General features: G+C 43.3%; 1 protein-coding gene across 1 annotated transcript in view; it reads left to right on the forward strand.

The window, feature by feature from the left end:
- LOC126426463 (protein roadkill-like) overlaps positions 1-18,781 on the forward strand; it is a 74,943-nt gene extending 56,162 nt beyond the window's left edge. The window contains exon 3 of the mRNA XM_050088376.1: positions 18,267-18,781. Within this exon, the coding sequence (XP_049944333.1) occupies positions 18,267-18,781 (515 nt within the window). The remainder of the gene's footprint in view (positions 1-18,266) is intronic.
- Positions 18,782-20,687: the final 1,906 nt, after the last annotated feature.

Genomic DNA, 20,687 nt, shown 5'->3' on the forward strand with positions numbered 1-20,687 from the left:
CGCTAGCCCTTGAAGAGTAAGTCGCTTAATCTTATTTGCTGCGTCACTCATTTTACCCCTATAAAACGGAAATGAAATTGATCTAAGTGTATTAAAAAGCCGTTTTGTTCACATCAATAATGATGCGAAGAACAGTTATGACAAAAAAGTTATTTAAAAGTTGAGGAAACAATGACGCTATGAACACTCACCAAACTGAAATACGCAACACACAATTACGACAATGTTCTTCCCAACCCAAGTCACAACAATCGATATTTCCACAAAGATCCGACTGCTCTCTAGCGACACCATGTATAACTACAGTTCTGAAGATCTTTCACTGCATGCGTTACCGTTTCTTGAAATGACTTGTGCAATAATCTCGATTTGGTGCATTTTGCAGTTGCGTCATTGTTCTCCCGGAACAGCGATATATTGAAGGGTTGCAAAACTGTGACCGGTCACTTTTTTATGATAATTTTTTTTGTCTCTAGTAGTTTCGTGCTGGTCTTCTCGTCTTCTAACGGTGAGACAAATGTATGATTTAATTGGTTGTCATTCGCCTGCGTTTCCGTAGGTTTTGTATTTGGTGTCCGTCCACACAGATTTCGATTGTAGGAGCCTCTCAAGGCGAAAACTCGTATATTCCATAGAAAAGGCTTGGCCTTGGAGATAGTCTTGTCAGTCTTCATTATACAGTACAGTATTTTTCTACTTTCAAAAAACCTTTAGCTCACTGTGTGCCATTTCCAGAGAGACACCACAAAAAATTTAATCTCTTTTTGTGCCCCATTAAATTTATTTACAAAAATGGGAATATTTACAAGATTGCTAATGATCCCATTAAACTGCTTTTCAAAATTTACAAATTTTTCAATGACACTGACGTTTTAGTGGGCTTTGTATTTCTGTACATAGGCCACACAACAAAGAAATAATTTTAAGATCCCATCAGTTCGAAGTTTCTTCAAAGCTTTTTCAAACGTTTCGTCAGTTTCCATTGCTGACCTCCCTTCTTTTCGCATCAGAGTTTAAATTTAGTTGGCGAAACTGTTGTCCGTGGTACTGTGCTTCTTCTTGAAGGTGTTTCACTAATGACGAAACATTCGGATGAACTTTTGATATTAATGTGTTTATTCTTTGGTCCCATTCTTCTGAGACGTTATTTTTGCGATGCCGCCTTCCACGACCGTTCCGAGTCTCTCTTGGCATGTGCCACCACCTAGCCACTGGTCCACAAAATAGTTATAAGAGTCATGAAGTTTTTGGTTTTCAGAAGTGCTCTCCTGAATACACAGTCACCATCATCCAACTTTTCCAGAGGACAATGCGCTACAGCAGGATACATTTTTATTTGACACCGTATTTCCTCTCTCTCCTCACAGGATGCTAAGACACCACACCGCTGAACTTTTTCCATAAACATTGGTTTAAATGCTAACTGGAACCAAAAATCTCCGTTACAGAAAGCAAACTGTTAGCAGCTAGGACGATGGAAAATTTCCAAGCCCATCATCAGAGATGTTGGCTAACATCTAGGCGAGTTGCGACGTTTCAGAGGTGAATCTGCGCGACACATCACGTTCATATTTCTATCACAACCTGCGTCTCCTGTTTAGTTCCGAAACTGACAAACGTGGGGTGCCACAATTGGCATTTTGAATTTTGCTGTTAGAATATTTCAAGCCGCAAATTTTAAATTGTTCAAAGCGTAACTACAATATATCTGTTTCCTCGAAAAATTCTCGCATCTTATCGCTCAGGTAATACAATTTTTCTAATCATCAAATTTGATTTTAAAGTGAAGTATGTGGTATCTGGGAAAATGTGACTTCCCCTCTTTTGTGAGGTAACGGGCGAGTCGTTGCGCCCTGAAAATATTCTCAGTTCGGAGGAAGCAGTGACCGCACGGGCCGGTCGGCCAACCGGGGCCCGGCAGCAAACGTTAGCCGGACGAGAGGGGTGGCCCCAGCGCATGGTCTGTGGAGCACGGGGCTGGGAATTGCGCTGCGGCTCTGTGCGCCAGGAGGGCCAAAGATGGCGGACTTTGTGAAACCTTAATGGCAGATGCTTCACATTTCGTATAGGAATTAATTGTAGCCAGCTGAATCATGATACCTCAAAAAGAAACATGTACATTACCATTATTTGCACAACGATTCTGATGGTGTAATTGGATTTTCAATATATTTACTAGTTTAAAGTTTAGTATCTGATGGTAAATTGTAAAAGTAACACCCAGCAACGAATTTCCAAAATCTAAACAGTTCATCCGATTTCGTCGATCTACATGTCTTTAGAAAGCTATTAGTGTAAACGTAAACTGGTATGAATTACAGGCGTGTAACGCAAATAGCACACGAGTTATTAGAGGTCAAAGTGGCCAGTTACTATCGATCACGTCAGGCCATAAGTACTCCACAGTTCACGAAGAAATTGGACAAATATTTACTGTCTTGTAGAGAGCACAGACACATCAGGCTACTGGCCTACCTTTTGTCCTATTCCTTTGATATATGCTATTTACGAAGAAATTGGTCAAATAGTTACTGTGTTGTAGAAAGCACTGACACATCAGGTTACTGGCCTACCTTTTGTCCTATTCCTTTGATATATGTTTATCTAATTTGTTTATGTACCTAATAATGTGTGGTAGAGGGTGTTTATGGTCCAGCCTTAGGAATATCTATGTAATTTCAAGCTATTTAAATGTAAATCAAGTACTTCGAATGTGTTTCATTATGTTCTTGTGGGTGCGTTGGGATGAAGACATGGCGCGAGTGCTCTAGCCAATCACAGCGCTCGTGAATGGGGATACTCGATGGAAGCCAGTTCGGGTGAAGGGTACTAGAGGACGGCACGGGACACGGAGGTGCTGGACACGACGGCCCGACAGACGGACAGTCACGGCAGAGGCTTCGAAAGTGTGGACCGGTCTGCACGTGGTCGCGGCAGGTAGAAATACTTCGGAGTGTCGACTTGCGCACTTGAGAGATTTCCGTGGCTTCTACAGTGAAGACGTAGTGTGCGTTTAGAAGTGAAATCTCGCGAGCTATGATGTTGTTCAAAGCTAATTATGTGCAGTAAGAATCTATTGTTTCCCTGTTATTCAACTTATATTTTATTTAATTGCTGGACCATGGACACCAATAACTATTTTGCGTAAATATACCGCATTTTCAAAAGTACTTCTACTATCGTACTCATCATTTAAAGTCGTTAAGATAGTACCTGCAGATTTTATTTACTTGTAATCTTTCAATCATAAAATTTGCAATTGCTGAGTGATAGGAACCTTCGAGCATTCGATTCATGTGTATGTTCATATCGTATACTGTAGACTCAGCAGTATTAGGCGTGTAATGCGGCAACTACGTATCCCAGCCCCTAGACAACGAAACCACCCAAACCTTTAATATTGCAACGTTGAGTCTGAGGGTGCGTAGTTGAGGGCCACCGCTCGTTTCCCTAGTTATTTGAATGCCCGCATCTTTGTTTGATACTAGGCTGTTGTGACACCCGAAGTGGAATTCACCTTTAGGTCAGGATCGCAGTGACACCTGTCGTACACACGACGCCACATCTGCCTCAATCATAATTGTTTTAATCAAGGACAGTTCGTATCTCGCAGAGAAAGGTACACTGAAATTCTTCAGAACTGTCCTATGGCTTTGACACATGGATCAGCAGTAACGTAATTTATAAATCTTAAAGATATTGAACGTACTGCGAAACAAAAATTATATTTTCTTACGCAAAGGAGAAAGATGAACTACTTAATACACTCCTGGAAATGGAAAAAAGAACACATTGACACCGGTGTGTCAGACCCACCATACTTGCTCCGGGCACTGCGAGAGGGCTGTACAAGCAATGATCACACGCACGGCACAGCGGACACAACAGGAACCGCGGTGTTGGCCGTCGAATGGCGCTAGCTGCGCAGCATTTGTGCACCGCCGCCGTCAGTGTCAGCCAGTTTGCCGTGGCATACGGAGCTCCATCGCAGTCTTTAACACTGGTAGCATGCCGCGACAGAGTGGACGTGAACCGTATGTGCAGTTGACGGACTTTGAGCGAGGGCGTATAGTGGGCATGCGGGAGGCCGGGTGGACGTACCGCCGAATTGCTCAACATGTGGGGCGTGAGATCTCCACAGTACATCGATGTTGTCGCCAGAGGTCGGCGGAAGTTGCACGTGCCCGTCGACCTGGGACCGGACCGCAGCGACGCACGGATGCACGCCAAGACCGTAGGATCCTACGCAGTGCCGTAGGGGACCGCACCGCCACTTCCCAGCAAATTAGGGACACTGTTGCTCCTGGGGTATCGGCGAGGACCATTCGCAACCGTCTCCATGAAGCTGGGCTACGGTCCCGCACACCGTTAGGCCGTCTTCCGCTCACGCCCCAACATCGTGCAGCCCGCCTCCAGTGGTGTCGCGACAGGTGTGAATGGAGGGACGAATGGATACGTGTCGTCTTCAGCGATGAGAGTCGCTTCTGCCTTGGTGCCAATGATGGTCGTATGCGTGTTTGGCGCCGTGCAGGTGAGCGCCACAATCAGGACTGCATACGACCGAGGCACACAGGGCCAACACCCGGCATCACGGTGTGGGGAGCGATCTCCTACACTGGGCGTACACCACTGGTGATCGTCGAGGGGACGCTGAATAGTGCACGGTACATCCAAACCGTCATCGAACCCATCGTTCTACCATTCCTAGACCGGCAAGGGAACTTGCTGTTCCAACAGGACAATGCACGTCCGCATGTATCCCGTGCCACCCAACGTGCTCTAGAAGGTGTAAGTCAACTACCCTGGCCAGCAAGATCTCCGGATCTGTCCCCCATTGAGCATGTTTGGGACTGGATGAAGCGTCGTCTCACGCGGTCTGCACGTCCAGCACGAACGCTGGTCCAACTGAGGCGCCAGGTGGAAATGGCATGGCAAGCCGTTCCACAGGACTACATCCAGCATCTCTACGATCGTCTCCAAGGGAGAATAGCAGCCTGCATTGCTGCGAAAGGTGGATATACACTGTACTAGTGCCGACATTGTGCATGCTCTGTTGCCTGTGTCTATGTGCCTGTGGTTCTGTCAGTGTGATCATGTGATGTATCTGACCCCAGGAATGTGTCAATTAAGTTTCCCCTTCCTGGGACAATGAATTCACGGTGTTCTTATTTCAATTTCCAGGAGTGTATTTTGCGAGTCTGTTGTCAAGTTTAGCGAGATTTATCTACAAACGGCGCATCTGGCAATCAGCTCTCCTAGTAAAAGATACGCTCATACGCGCGTCCCCGTTATCGGAATTCCCCACATGTGATAGCAGCCCAGTGCTGCGGCGTTCCACGTCCTTCTGTAGCAGTGAGCGTCGAGCTGAGGAAGACGGAGCAGCCGAGAGGTCAGCGGCCGCACATCGTACTCTCCGCCACACGCGATATCTGGTAAATAGCAGACACAGGTACTTTCGCATTATGAACATATGTCTGATGCTGCATCTCATTTTACGGTGGTTATTCACAGAAAAGCTTCTCAGACATGTGTGTACATGATAGAATTAGCGACTTAAACAGGTCAGTACGACACAAAAGAACAAACACAGTCGGAAGAGGCCTTGCAGGTGTAACGGTACCGACCGGCCGCCCTGTCATCCTCAGCCCTTAGGCATCACCTGATCTGGATACGGGAGGGTGGGGTTGGAACACTTGCACTGAGCGACGCTCGCACGGAGCCTGGGACACTTGCTGGTCTAACCGGCCTCTCACAGGTACGGTAAGGCACTCTCAACAAGTCCAGCAGTTCAGCACAGCTACTCCTAATATATATATATATATATATATATATATATATATATATATATATATATGATGTAAAGAACATATAGCCAATCTAGTAACAGGATATTTCCTACGACTGCCCGTTTAGGAGGAAATTTAAAATGACAAATTTATATTTTGTTAGAATTTTATTTGCACGTTCAACATAAACACACAAAATGTCAATGACTAATACTTATATTGCTGTTCACCAAAGGATCCAATGTCTGTTACCACTTGTCTAGTATTGCTAATTCGAAGACAAGCTCATAAGTTGGCCAGTGAGCCCCTGTGGTGCATTTCGTTCTGTTTACCATGTAAAGAAACAGCATGTACACGTAAGCCTACACAGCGACATAAACATAGCTACGGATTTGCAATCTTGTGAAAAACTGCTTTGGGGAAACAGCAGTCAAGGAGACCACTTTCGCTTTAGAATTACTCACGCTAACGTCACGTCTGCTGTTGCAGAGTTTCCACACTGTCAACATAACCTCAAAATCAGAGAAACTACACACTCCTTTGCAACTTCAAATAGAGTACTGTAACTTGATGTGACTGCAAATTCACTCACTGAGTGTGCCTCCTGAAAACAAAAATGTATTTTTGTAGTGGAAGTGTTGGGCAAATAATTGAGATGTCGTTTCTCTGCTCCCATATGCACTCTCTTCAATCATACTGCTTAGACCCGGTTCTTTTTTTTTTTTTTTTTTTTTTTGGCTTCCAAGTGTCCTTCATGTTTTGCACTGAAATCTATTGTAATGTAGTTGTAAGCTTAATTTTTTGTCTTCTTCAGAGTTTTGAAACGTCTTTATAAAACACTAACTTTTCAGACACTGTCGCATATAATAAACATGTAGATTAGGCATCCTACACTCATACGTAGATGCTGATGTGTTTGACCACTTTGAAGTTCCTAACCCAAACATCGTTCTGACTTTCATGCCTTTAAAAACAGCTGCTCTCCGTTTTAAGAAAGAATTAAGCCTGAAAGTTGAATTAGATTTATAGAAATTTATGGCTACTCACACCATTGAAGAATTTACCCTTGAATCCCATAACTGTTTGGCTGTATCCGAATTGCAAGGACGTATAAGAATTGTCTGAAATATTCACTGTGTAAGGGGCTGCGGCTCACCGAAACATGCCTAAAATAATTTCTCAACACTATCACTATCGAACAGAACGATCTCTACTTCGGTCTTGGCATAACTCAGACTCGGAAAAATAAGTTGCAGGATTTACAGGAAAACTGAAGCGATACAATTGCCAGCCAGTGGAAATGAGTTACTTTGCCTATTAACCTAGTAGACATAAATGTAGGAAATACATTGGACTCCTGATCAGCAGAGTCAGTAAGTTTGAAATAAATTGGCATTAGCTTACGAACAGGTATCACCAGCACTGCATCTACTCCAGAAGACTGTGAGAGGACTTTTATTCAGAAAAGTCAAGGGAATGTTTACCCTGATGTTGAAATTACGACAAGAAGTCTCATATCACAAGAAAGGGACACAGTTAAGGGGCCGATGAATTTTGATGGGTATATGTCTTGTAGAAACACTTTTTTTTTATATAAAATTGTAAAATAAATTTTTGTTTTTTGTAAGCTGAGTGCCAAGACTTTTATTATTAATATTCACCAACCTGAACGAAATTTTTCCAGGAAGTAGTCTTGACCTTGTTTGAATACTTCTGTGCATTTATATTATCAAAAGTGTAATTTCTTTATTCCATCATCATATTCATGGGTCCAAATTAATAATACAAGTGTAGACCAGATGTGGATTTAATTTAAAGAAATAGTATCGGCAGCAATTGAGAGATTTATACCAAATAAATTAACAAACGACGGAGCAGCTTCCCCGTGGTACACAAAACAGGTTAGAACACTCTTGCAGAAACAACGAAACAAACATACCAAATTTAAACAGACGCAAATTCCCTAAGATTTGCGATCCTTTACAGAGGCTCGAAATTTAGCGCGAACTTCAATGCGAGTTGCCTATAACAGTTCCCACAACGAAACTTAGTCTAGAAACCTGGCAGAAAATCCAAGGAGATTCTGGTCGTATGTGAAGTATGTTAGCGGCAAGAAACAATCAATGCCTTCTCTGCGCGTTATCAATGGAGATACTATCGAAGAGAGTGCTGCCAAAGCAGAGTTACTAAACAAAGCCTTCCGAAACGCCTTCACAAAAGAAGACGAAGCGTATATTCCAGAATTGGAATCGAGAACAGCTGCCAGCATGAGTAACGTAGAAGTAAATATCCTCGGAGTAGAGAAGCAACTTAAATCACTTAATAAAAGCAAGTCTTCTGGTCCAGACAGTATACTACTTAGGTTCCTTTCGGAGTATGCTGATGCATTAGCTCCATACTTAACAATCATATACAACCGTTCGCTCGACGAAAGATCCGTACCCAAAGACTGAAAAGTTGCACAGGTCACACCAATATTCAAGAAAGGTAGCAGAGGTAATCCACTTAATTACAGACCCACATCGTTAATGTCGATATGCAGCAGGATTCTAGAACATATATTGTGTTCGAACATTATGAATTGCTTCGAAGAAAACGGTCTATTGAGACACAGTCAACGTGGGTTTAGAAACACATCTAGCTCTTTATTCGCATGAAGTGTTGAGTGCTGTTGACAAGAGATTTCAGATCGATTCCGTATTTTTGGATTTTCGGAAGGCTTTTGACACTATACCACACAAGCGGCTAGTAGCGAAATTTCGTACTTATGGAATATCGTCTCAGTTATGTGACTGGATTTGTGATTTCCGGTCAGAGACGTCACAGTTCGTAGTAATTGACAGAAAGTCATCAAGTGAAACAGATGTGATTTCTGGCGTTCAGCAAGGTAGTGTTATAGGCCTTTTGCTGTTACTTATTTATATAAACGATTTGGGAGACAATCTGAGCAGCCGTCTTCAGTTGTTTGCAGATGACGCTGTTGTTTATTAACTAATAAAGTCATCAGAAGATCAAAACTAACTGAAAAACGATTTAGAAGAAATATCGGAATGGTGCGAAAAGTGGCAGTTGACCATAAACAACGAAAAGTGTGAGGTCATCCACATGATTCCTAAAAGAAACTCGTTAAACTTAGGTTACACAATATATCAGTCTAATATAAAAGCCGTATATTCAACTAAATACCTAGGTATTACAATTACAAACTTAAATTGGAAGGAACACACAGAAAATGTTGTGGGGAAGGTTAACCAAAGACTGCGTTTCATTGGCAGGACACTTAGAAAAAGTAACAGACCTACTAAGGAGACTGCCTACACTATGCTTGTCCGTTCTCTTTTAGAATATTGCTGTGCGGTGTGGGATCATTACCAGATAGGACTGACGGAGTACATCGACAAAGTTCAAAGAAGCGCGGCACGTTTTGTATTATCGCCAAATATGGGACATAGTATCACAGAAATGATACAGGATTTGGGCTGGAAATCATTAAAAGAAAAGCGTTTGTTGTTGGGACGGAATCTTCTCATGAAATTCCAATCACCAACTTTCTCCTCCGAATGCGAACATGTTTTGTTGACACCGACCTACATAGGGAGAAACGATCACCACGATAAAATTAGGGGAATCAGAGGTAGTACGGAAATATATAGGTGTTCATTCTTTCCGCGCTCTATACGAGATTGGAATTATAAAGAATTGTGAAGGTGGTTCAATGAAACTCCTGCCAGGCACTTAAATGTGATTTGCAGAGTTTCCATGTATATATAGATGTAGATAATTAAAGAAAATTTAAAGCTGAAATTTAAAATAAATACTGAAACCAAATTATTAATATTCCTCATTAGGTGAACGCGCAGAACCGTTGGACTATGTCTCGTGAATGTACCTACAAAATGCAGCATGTGAAAATTGTGGTGTTAGTAACAAAATTAGTTTCTCAAAAACACTATTAAAGTCATATTAAAAGTTCAGAACTCGAAAACCAATGAAGCTCTATACTTCAGAACTTACGTGTTACTACAACTTTACATAATACACGCCATTTTAAAATTTGGTTGCTATCGGGAGAGTGGAGGAGAAGTAAAATATTTGAGTGGAGTGAGCGCGTAAGCACCGCGCCGTGTAAACTGTGTGTTCATCTTTAAGGCTACGACAACTTCATTTTACTCACTCCTCTGAAGGCAGCACAATATTTAGCCGGCCGCAGTGACCGAGCAGTTCTAGGTGCTTCAGTCTGGAACCGCGCGACCGCTACGGTCGCAGGTTCAAATCCTGCCTCGGGCATGGATGTGTGTGATGTCCTTTACGTTAGTTAGGTTTAAGTAGTTCTAAGTTCTAGGGGACTGATGACTTCAGATGTTAAGTCCCAGAGTGCTCAGAGCCATTTGAACCATTTAGCACAGTGTTTGCAATCCTCCTGCGTTACCAGTGGGCCGTGCTGCGGCACGTAACGGCGCCTCGCCGTCCCATTCCACGGCGAGCGATCACAGCCCACGCGGCCAGCAAGCGTGAGCGCCCTTGCTCGCCCAGCCGCGTCCTCAACAGGGCTGTTGTGTTCAAGTGTTACTAGAAATTAGTTTTAACGTATGTTGAAGGGTTAAAAAATTGTAACCGGTCTCTTTTTTATGATAATTTATTTTGTCTTTACGAGTTTCATGCTGGTTCACTCATATTGCAACGGGGAGAGAAAGTATGGACTTAATTGTTTGTCATTTGCCTGCGTTTTTGTAGCACAGATTTGGTATTCGATGACCGCCCACACATATTGTTGTGTTGCACTGTATTGTATTTTAACCGGGGACCTAGAAACGACGGAGATGCTCCGTCCCCGCCGCAGCCGCAGTGGTCGGCAACCCCACGACGACTACCGCAGTCCACTTCACCCCTCCGCCGGCCCACACCGAAACCAGGGTTACTGTGCGGTTCGGCCACCGGTGGAGCCCCCAGGGAACGCCTCACACCAGATGAGTGTAGCCCCTATGTTTTCGTGGTAGAGTAATGGTGGTGTACGCGTACGTGGAGAACTTGTTTGCGCAGCAATCGCCGACATAGTGTAACTGAGGCGGAATAAGGGGAACCAGGCCGCATTCGCCAAGGCAGATGGAAAACCGCCTAAAAACCATCCACAGACTGGCCGGTTCACCGGATCTCGACACAAATCCGCCGGGCGGATTCGTGCCGGGGACCAGGCGCTCCTTCCCGCCTGGAAAGCCGTGCGTTAGACCGCATGGCCAACCGGGCGGGCTACACAGATTGTTACTATCATTCCTCAGTAAATTTCTTTCTAGGAAGACTACTCTTCCTGAATCTGTGTTCCGTGCCACAATTCTAGGTAAACATACGAAAGTGCTGCGTCTGTTTCTTCTGCCCTCGTCTTTGCGCTGACAAATAATTTTTTTAGCACATTATTTGCTGTTTCACCTGGAATACAGACATGGCTACCTTTCCCTAATATTGTGTTATTCTTTGAGAATAATGTTCTTCAGCATTTATTTTTTTAATGTTCATACGATGCCAGTAAGTCACTTCTTGTTTGTTTGGATAGTACACTGTATGCCGATGTCTGTTATAAATCACCAAGAGTTTCACTATGGTGGTCTCTGTGGGCTCCATTATGCAAGCACTAAAATACGGAACACTACTTGCCAGTCAGAGGTCAGCTGCAGTACTGAACTTAGGGAGGATGCCACGCACACTACGAACTGTTGCAGGGACAGGGAACTCTGTGCACGAAATTGGGTGTGGCATTCCTCAGAACACGTCGCAGGTAGCGGCGGGAAGGCTGGTGTATCCCTTCTTCTAGAACAGCCTGCAGTGTCCTCGGATGCGTGCAAATGTCTACGCATTCCCTCTTCGTACAACTTTCACTCCGTGCTTGTCTCAAAAACAGGGATAATGAGGGGCACGTGGTCAGCACACCGCTCTCCTGGCCGTTGACAGTTTTTGTAACCGGTGCCGCTACTCCCCATTCAAGCAGCTCCTCAGTTGCCCTCACAAAGGCTGAGTGCTCTCCACTTACCAGCAGCTTTTGCCAGACCTGGATGGTCACCCATCCAAGTGTTAGCAAGCCCGACAGCGCTTAACTTCGGTAATCTAACGGGAACCTGTGTTACAACTACAGCAAAGGCGTTGCCGTTGACTCCTGTACATTATATACACACCGAAAACTTAGTAGAAACTAAAATCTTATGTGCTTCACAAAGAGGTATAAGATGATGCTATTTTTCTCAGCGTATTAACCGGTTTAGCAGAGACCACCAGCTGCAACCTCAGACAACGTTCTCGTCTACAAGGATCAGTAACATCTGGATGACTGGAAGGAAATGTGGAACAGATCTGACGTTTCCCTCTCATTTTTTTTTCCTAACAGAAAGCCTCTACTTAACTATGTAGCATTGCAATAACAGCATAATATCTACTATTAAAAAAAGAAATATCATTTTATCCAGTTACTAAAACTGGGGAGCTAAGGATGATTGCACGAGGAGCTGCTCACATGATAAAAATGGGATATGGCAGAAAACGTGAAGTTAAAGAACGGAAGAGATAGTGCGCTGGAAATGTGTAGAACATATGTTCAGGGTACCATACATGGTCGGTTCGTTGATATGGGATATAAATTGACCAAACTAGATGGTCATCAGTCTCTTTTTCCTCGAGCAAACAAGTCCCGAGGTAATACAATTAAAAGAAAATGAACTTTGACAAAGTGAAAGGACATACAAGTAGTGGGGAACCACACGAAAAGAGCAAACGAAAGAAGCGAACCAAGGGGAAAACGTACACTAAAAGAATGTTGAGGAAGGAAATAAAATCATATAGCAGATGGCCTGGGCTGGCTGATCACAAGAGTAGCAAAGGATGAGCCAACCACTCTGCAACACACTTAAATCGCCAGCCTAGAAGACAAGGCGAGATGAACACACACAGGGAGAAGACGAACACCAAGGCAAACACAATGCAAGGAAATAGTTACGAGGGGATAAAATGGATTTAGGGCGGAGGCATGGGAGAGAAGGCCAGACACCCATCCTTAGACTGCATGATAAAAGCCCCCTCACGAATAAAACGTGCAACTAAATCAGCCTTGAGGCATTGTCGCCCAACACAGTAGGTAGGGAGCTGGGAAGGGCAGTCCAACAAGATGTGGACTACAGTCATGTGGGAGCTGTAGCGACAGTGTGGTGGGTGCTCGCAGCGGAGGAGGTGACCGTGTGGTAGACACCTCTGGCCAATGCTGAGCCGGCAAAGGGGGACAGAGTCGCTGCGGATGGCTCGCATGGATTACCGCCCCACATTCGTTGTCGCCTTGATAACACGGAGTTTATTTGGCGTATTTAGGGTGTGTCATTCAGTATTCCAGTTCGCGAAAACTTTCCAGCGGAAGCGTCGGAGGTACGGGCCATGTTTTCGTGGCTGTATTAGATTAAAATTGATAATATAGATAGACAATGAAACGAAATAGTCAGTTCTGTTTTAACAATTTATTTTACAGTCTTTTTCAGGCTTCAGTTGTTGCAAAATGGTGAAGAAGTACCGTTAAATCTATAGCTGATGCGGCCTTGTTTCCGATTATTGTGAGTCCAAAAAGTCGGAGTCGATCTGGACCCACACAATTCCTTAAATGAATTTCGACTAATTTTAGTTTTCTGACTAATCTTTTGACTCTTGCACAGGAGACATTGAGTAAAATAATAAAACTGCAGTAATCACTTCCGTGATGTCGCTTTCTAGCGTTCCATATTAGTTATAATTTTCTTATATAATTGGTTAACAGTCGGAGTCTATTTAGTAGAACAAACTGATATGTGTTGTAAAATGACGATAAATAGGAGACCTATGATGATGTCAGAAAATTAAATATTTAACAGACAGCACTCATCCAAGTAAAACGTGTATTTAAGTCAGATGTTATTGTGTCCATCCATGTTTCAAAATCGATGCTCAGAAGCTGGTTCGTTGAAATGGTTTTCAACTTTCTTAAGCAGTTTTTCGTGAAAATTCGGATCTGTGTCATACCTTTTTGCAGTTTCACTGTCTTTGCACATGAATGATTCAAAATCATTTCTAAAAAAATATCAATTTTGTTGTTACATCTGCTAAAGCTCACTTGCCTCATCGAAATCGATATCGCATTTTTGAAAAATTTTGGATGCATAATTGATGTCATTCAATATTTGGTGCATGAATTCACAGAGGAATACGGACTTGAAACTTAGCATTATTGTTTTAATACGATCGTGCTTCGCTATTGTCGTCTTTACCGGAACTTTTCTATACTGTTTCTGACAATTCCTTGATTATATTAAAAGAAGAAATTTTATTGGAGATACCGTATTAACTCCACTAAATAATTTGGTCAGATTTAATTTTTTTCAGAGTACTTTCTGATGATCCAGCGAATTTAGACAGTAGATCCCAACGCTCAGTGCTATTCCAAAACTGTACGTAAGTTTTGCACTGATGCGAAAAATGTCTGTATTTCGACACAACTGCTAACGCCATCATTTATCACTAAATTGGAATTATGACTGGCGCAATGTACATAAGCAGCATTTGGCTGAGTATTCTTAATCTGCTTTTGTAAACCATTATAAATACCACTCGTCACACTGGTCACATCGTAACCTCGTCCCACACACTTTTTAATATCAATATTTTTGGCAATAGAAAATAGTTTTGTCACCTGCTTGTCTAAATCTCCCTCGTCATATTTGATGACTGCATAAAGACCTAGAATAATTCATTTACTTCTGTATCCACTGTTTACCCATTTTCCGATCTGGTTACTACTGCATATCTTAGTACAACGCGTAGTTGATCTATCTTCGATGGATCCAGTGTAGTGTCCATTTCGATGGCGAAATCGGTGATGCTCTGATTTGTTGTAGCAACTTATTTTGAGGTTCGTTCCCTAAGCATCGATTACTTCGTTTTGTGTTGTTGTAGTATCCTTCCTCCTGACTTAAATTCTCTCGATGTCCTCTCAAAGCGAATGAATTCCTTGTTTGAGTCAGTTTGATTTCTAATAACCTTGTGAGAACCATTTTCCAAAATGGTGCTTCTTTACGAATTTCATTTTCAGCTTCCTTCTCGATAATATCTTTATTTTCCAAAATTTGTACACTCCACATGCTTCCTTATGGCCACACGAGAAACTGTTTCCTTTAATTCTATCTGGTAAGTACTTCGAGTCTGGATTACCTGTTTACCTGTATACCATACATTATTTCGTTGCAGGGGTAACAACCAGCCAGGTTGACAATAGGCATAATCTAGAATTTGGGAATAAAAAGCCAAAACCGACTAACTGGTTCATACTTAGAAATTGAAACATAGTGCGATATGAATAACACCTACTGTTCTGGTGGGGATCTTTAGGAAATGGTCCTGAAAACTGTAACGGTTCCGTGTCAGGAATTAGACGTATTTATTAGTCACGCAGTGTCTTGTTCGTGAATTTCCCAAATCATGGGAAGCTTTATTTAGCTTTTCGAAGAGTGTATAGGTCGACGGCTCTTTCGCTATTTTGTATGCTGTGCAGATTCCATCGACATGATCGGTGACGTCTTCGTGGCTGGCGGTATTATTAAATGCAATTATTATCGGATCGTCTTCAATTGGCTTCTGGACATACACCACATTACGTCACAATCCACAAAAGAGATTGGGGCGGAACTACTGGTAGAAGGCTGAGTAAAGGATTTGTCAGTTTTGGACAAGGAACGTAGAATGATAAAAGTATATCACACAGGGTTAGCGCACACTCATTGGTCAGCGACTTGTTACGTCAACCAGGAACCAGACGGCAGCAGTTTTGGCTTGTAGTGTACGAGACATTACAACATAAATTTCTTCACGTCCCTTTTCTTTCCCTTTAATTTAAAGTTTAGACCTGAACGGGTTCACAACATCTAGTGTGAATGATATATTACAAGTTTCCGAAAGAAATGCGTTAAATATTGGCAGCAATGATATATCGCCACGCAAAGCCCGTTTCCTGTTCACATTTATATTTCAGCATTACTTCATATTTCCAACTTTCTGCTGACTTTTGTGTTCCTATTATTTTCCTTCTAAATCGTCTTTCTACCACTTCTTACGTCGCCCGTAAGACCGGAAACACTATCACAACAGCACAGATATTTCCGAAACATTTGCGCTGACTAGCCAGCCGCACCAGCTAACTCATGTGAACAGCTGAAGATAATTTGTAGGAACGACGACCGATAGAGAAACAACAAAACAGCAACTGCTAACAGATTTTAAGACAATGAATTAAAATACTTTAAAACTTCGCAAATACACCGTTTAACTGGCAGTTGGAAAGCATATGTCAGTTGAGAAAAAGAGCAGATAAAGAAAATGAAACCACTGAGGGCAGTACTTACCGTCATTAACTCATCCAATAGTCTTTTAACGCCCTCGATATCTGCATCCGATCGAAACAGCCCTACAGGTCGCCACTGGAGCTGTTATTTACTGAACTGATAACGAACCGATCACTACCACAATCCACAAAACCATTAATGATCAAGATCCATACTTCCTTTTCTTTTGTCAAATTCAGAGTGCATCTGTTTACAGTACTTTATCGGGATCTGTGATTAAGGATCATTCGCTTAGTGCAATTCCCTACACAAACTGTTGCGTTGCCATGCTTAATGCCCTATTATTTCTTGCCTGCTAAGACGTGGCCCCTGGATGCCGCGGAGGATTCTGGCACCATGTGGATCAAGACCTGCGCAGACGTGTGGTGAAAAGGTCGTTGCTTTGCAGGGCCTGCAATTTCGCGTGCAGTATTTACAGACCTCGACGTCAGAAATGACGCACTGCAGCAACAATGTTCCTTAAAAATACACAATAAGGACTTCATATTCGAACGTGATCACACACTGCATTGCGAAACACATTCCTCGTTATACTGCGCCACTCACTGTTAGTTCACAAAGATTGGCACCCACGGCAACTTCGAATTCAAACGAGAACACCCGATCGACGCCAGGGTCCAGTCTTAGCGGACAAGCAATATGTCCTCTTATGTTTATGTTATGTACGTGGGAGATATTGTTGTGTTTTCAGCTCGTGACGTTCGAGGTTTCTTAATCAGGGTCCATAAATTTGGAAGTCGAAAACACTTGACTCAGCTCAGATATTACATAGATTTTTCGAACATCGTTCATGGAGGCCCAGGGACCCTTCAGCTTGGGGGATCCAGAGCACTGGTCTGCTTAGACCTTTAATAGCTATGCGACTGCTGTCCACCTGTGGCTTCAGTCAGACAAAGCATTCATATCATATTGTTGCAACCGACAAACAATGAACATCATTTACCAAGTATTGCTTGATACAATCCACCTGCATCTCACAGAATATGTAAGGTGAACATTATTAAAACCAAAAGACTGCAGGAGAGGCAAACAAACTGGTACTCCTGGCTAATATTGCGAATGGCCCGTGTGAGCATGCGCTGTGCCATAATATGACGTGGCATGGACTCGACTAATCTCTAAAGTACTGCTGGAGGGAAATGTCGCCATGAATCCTGCAAGTCTGTCCATAAATCCGTAAGAGTGCGAGGGGCTGGAGATCTCTTCTGAACAGCACATTGCAGTGCATCCCACATATGCTCAATAATGTTCATGTCTGGGGAGTGTGGCGGCCAGCAGAAGTGTTGAAATTCAGAAGAGTGTTCCTGGAGCTGCTGTGTAGCAATTGTGGATGTGTGGTGTATCGCATTGGCCTGCTGTAATTGCCCAAGTCTGTCAGAAGGCACAGTGGACATCGATTGATGCAGGTAGTCAGACAGATATTTACGTATGTGTCACCGGTCAGAGTCGTATGAAGATGTATCAGGGGTCCCATACTTCACACAACCCACAACATTACAGAGCCTACTGCAGGGAACAAAATAATAAGGTATTCATCCCGAGGGGAAGCCGATACGGTGTTTTTATACAGGCAAGCAGATGAAAACGGTCGAGGGACAGTATGTCTTAGGCCCTCCAGATCTGTTGTATGCACAGTCCGCTATCTCCCTGCACGTTTGTCAGTCTGAAAGGACTCGTAATCACACAAACGCCCAAAATGGGCTTCAAACGTTGAATGATGTGTTGGGTATCTATGAGGGTACTCTTTTTGGTGTAACTGTGCGGTCTCTCGGCCGCCTACATTTTCTTGGCGATGCACAAACACCATGTTGGCTTGAGCCTGACATGAATATCAGACCATTCTGCTGCTTATAGTACGCTGAGACAATTTCACGGCCCTAACACAAGGAACACACGGCACATGGTCAGACGAAGTGCCAGTCATCAGCGACAGCTATCATGGCAACACATTTCCAGACCCCTATTCATGGGGACATTTTTCTTCCATTTCTAATCAGAAACCGTCCCAGTAGTTTGCCAGTCTCATTAATTTGTACCATGTAGAGAGTGCTGTGTAAGACCAAAGCTAAGTTACTCTGTGTTTCAGAATCGTCCACAATGGAAGCAGTGCAGGAGGTCAGCTTGGGCGCCCTGCTGGACCCTGGGGACGGCGCCGTGGTGGCTCTGGTGGCCGGCGACACGCGGCTGGTGGCGCACAGGGCCGTCCTGTCCGCCAGGAGCCCCGCGATTGCCGCCATGTTCCGCCACGGCACGCCGGAGGCCAGCAGCGGCCAGCTCACAGTCCCTGACGTGGAGGGCCCGGTACTGCAAGAGCTGCTGGGCTACCTCTACACCCTGCAGGCGCCCCAGCTGCCCGGCATGGCCCACCAGCTGCTGGCCGCCGCTGACAGATACGGAGTGTCCGTCCTGAAGGCAGAGTGTGAGCAGCAGGTGGCCGCACAGCTGTCCGTCGAGACTTCGGCTGCCACCGCTGTCCTCGCGATTAGGCACTCTGCTGACAGCCTGAAGCAGGCCGCCGTCGCCTACATTAAGGCCCACTTGGTAAGTGTGATGGCCACGCAGGCCTGGGCAGATGCAATGCATAGCCGCCTGAAGATTTGATCGAAGTGTGTTGGCTGGTATCTGATCCACCAGTGGAAGCCAGGTGAGCACAAGACAAGCCACTTATCTGTGTTGCTCAGTTTTAAGTATATGTGTATATCCGAGTCTTAAATCTTCCCTACAAAGATTGCTTACCTGTGTCTATGATGTTAAATGTATCGTTAGCAATGGCCTTTCTCTGGTAGTTTATGCAGCCTTCATTGAATTCTCATAACAGGTTTATCGAAAGTCTAAGATGAACTATGTTGATTAGCAGATAACTTAGCTAACACAGGCCTTGGGAGATCCTAATGTTCTGTAGCTTCTTAAATTAGTTTTAAATTACTGCCACTCATTTCTGTTATTTGCGTAAGTGCAGGAAGATGTAAAGTAGGTTTGTTAGTTAATTGGATACATGTCCTGTAAATCATTTGAACGATTTTTTATTGAAATGATTTCAACGAGTCAGTTTACAGGATGTGTATACATGACTAGTGCTAAGAGTAATGAATCCATTACTCCTGCTCATGCAGCTACAGTTAAAGAAGTATTTTTTGTCTTACATGCTGACAGTTTTGAAGTACAAATTCAACCATAGAATGGAGGGAGCCTACGGTATATACTGTATTATATTTGTCTCAGTATGTGGTAGATATACCATTCTTCCCGTTTTTCTCATTCTGTTCACATACCTATTGATTCATAATTCTGATGGCAACCATACCAAGTACACAATCACTCTTGCAATGTTCTATATGCTAACATAGTACTGCAAACCTTTGACAGAGATCATTAATTCCTTGCCTGTACTTTTGAGACAATTCTGATACAGTTCCATGTATTTCAACCACAACACTGGCAATAGGCGAGGGTCTGTCATTCCCATTACTATTGATTGGTCTTGTAGGTCAATTTAAACGTATAAGGATCTGATTACATCATCCACTTGATTGCATGACATATTTCCTGATTTTTTACTAATGCTGTGGCAAAGGACTAGATATTTTAGCATACAGTTTAGATAAACCAAAAACTTTATAACAAGGAAGTAACTACCGCAAGTATTTAATAATTCTTGCACTGACGTGGCTAAATAAGAGAGGAACTCCCCTCTCCAAAGCATCTCAGCCACCAAGTCCAGATACCACAGGAAAGGACGGAGCACAACCACATCACACTGCTTGCAGCTGCACCTGCTAATACAGCCAGTTATTCCCAAGTCCGCTCGTCACCATGCTGTTCCCTGGCTCTCAGCAAACAGTGTTTTGTCACCACTCTGGACCTGCCTTCGCAACAATGCTCTCCAGGTGACCTTACCACTCTTAGTCTAACTTGCTCATGGATACTGGAATCTGCAGATATAAATTCAATCTCTAATTAGAATATCAATTCCTTGCACAGTTGTTTCCTTCTCTCAACACAATGAGTACAAATTTCTGTAGTCAACGTAAGCCTTCTCATCCAAAGTCCCTGCTATATGTCTGGACTGTACTAAGGAAATAAATGAGAGTCATATCCTTTTACTCCAGACACAATGGTAATGTTACACTATAGCCACTGATACGATACATAAACTATTTGCAAACACAGGCGTATACATCAGTGACAATCTTTCAGTATTCAGTGTTCAGCCTGCATCTTTTCCTCACTGGCTGAAGTCGCAGCTGACTTTAAACGTGCTTGTTGTTGTTGTTGTTGTTGTGGTCTTAAGTCCAGAGACTGGTATGATGCAGCTCTCCATACTACTCAATCCTGTGCAAGCTTCTTCATCTCCCAGTACCTACTGTAACCAACATCCTTCTGAATCTGTTTAGTGTATTCATCTCTTGGTCTCCATTTACCATTTTTACCCTCTGCGCTGCCCACCAATACCAAATTGGTGATCCCTTGATGCCTCAGAATATGTCCTACCAACTGATCACTTCTT

Source organism: Schistocerca serialis, chromosome 11, assembly GCF_023864345.2.
Source record: "Schistocerca serialis cubense isolate TAMUIC-IGC-003099 chromosome 11, iqSchSeri2.2, whole genome shotgun sequence".
Taxonomy (NCBI): Eukaryota; Metazoa; Arthropoda; class Insecta; order Orthoptera; family Acrididae; genus Schistocerca; species Schistocerca serialis.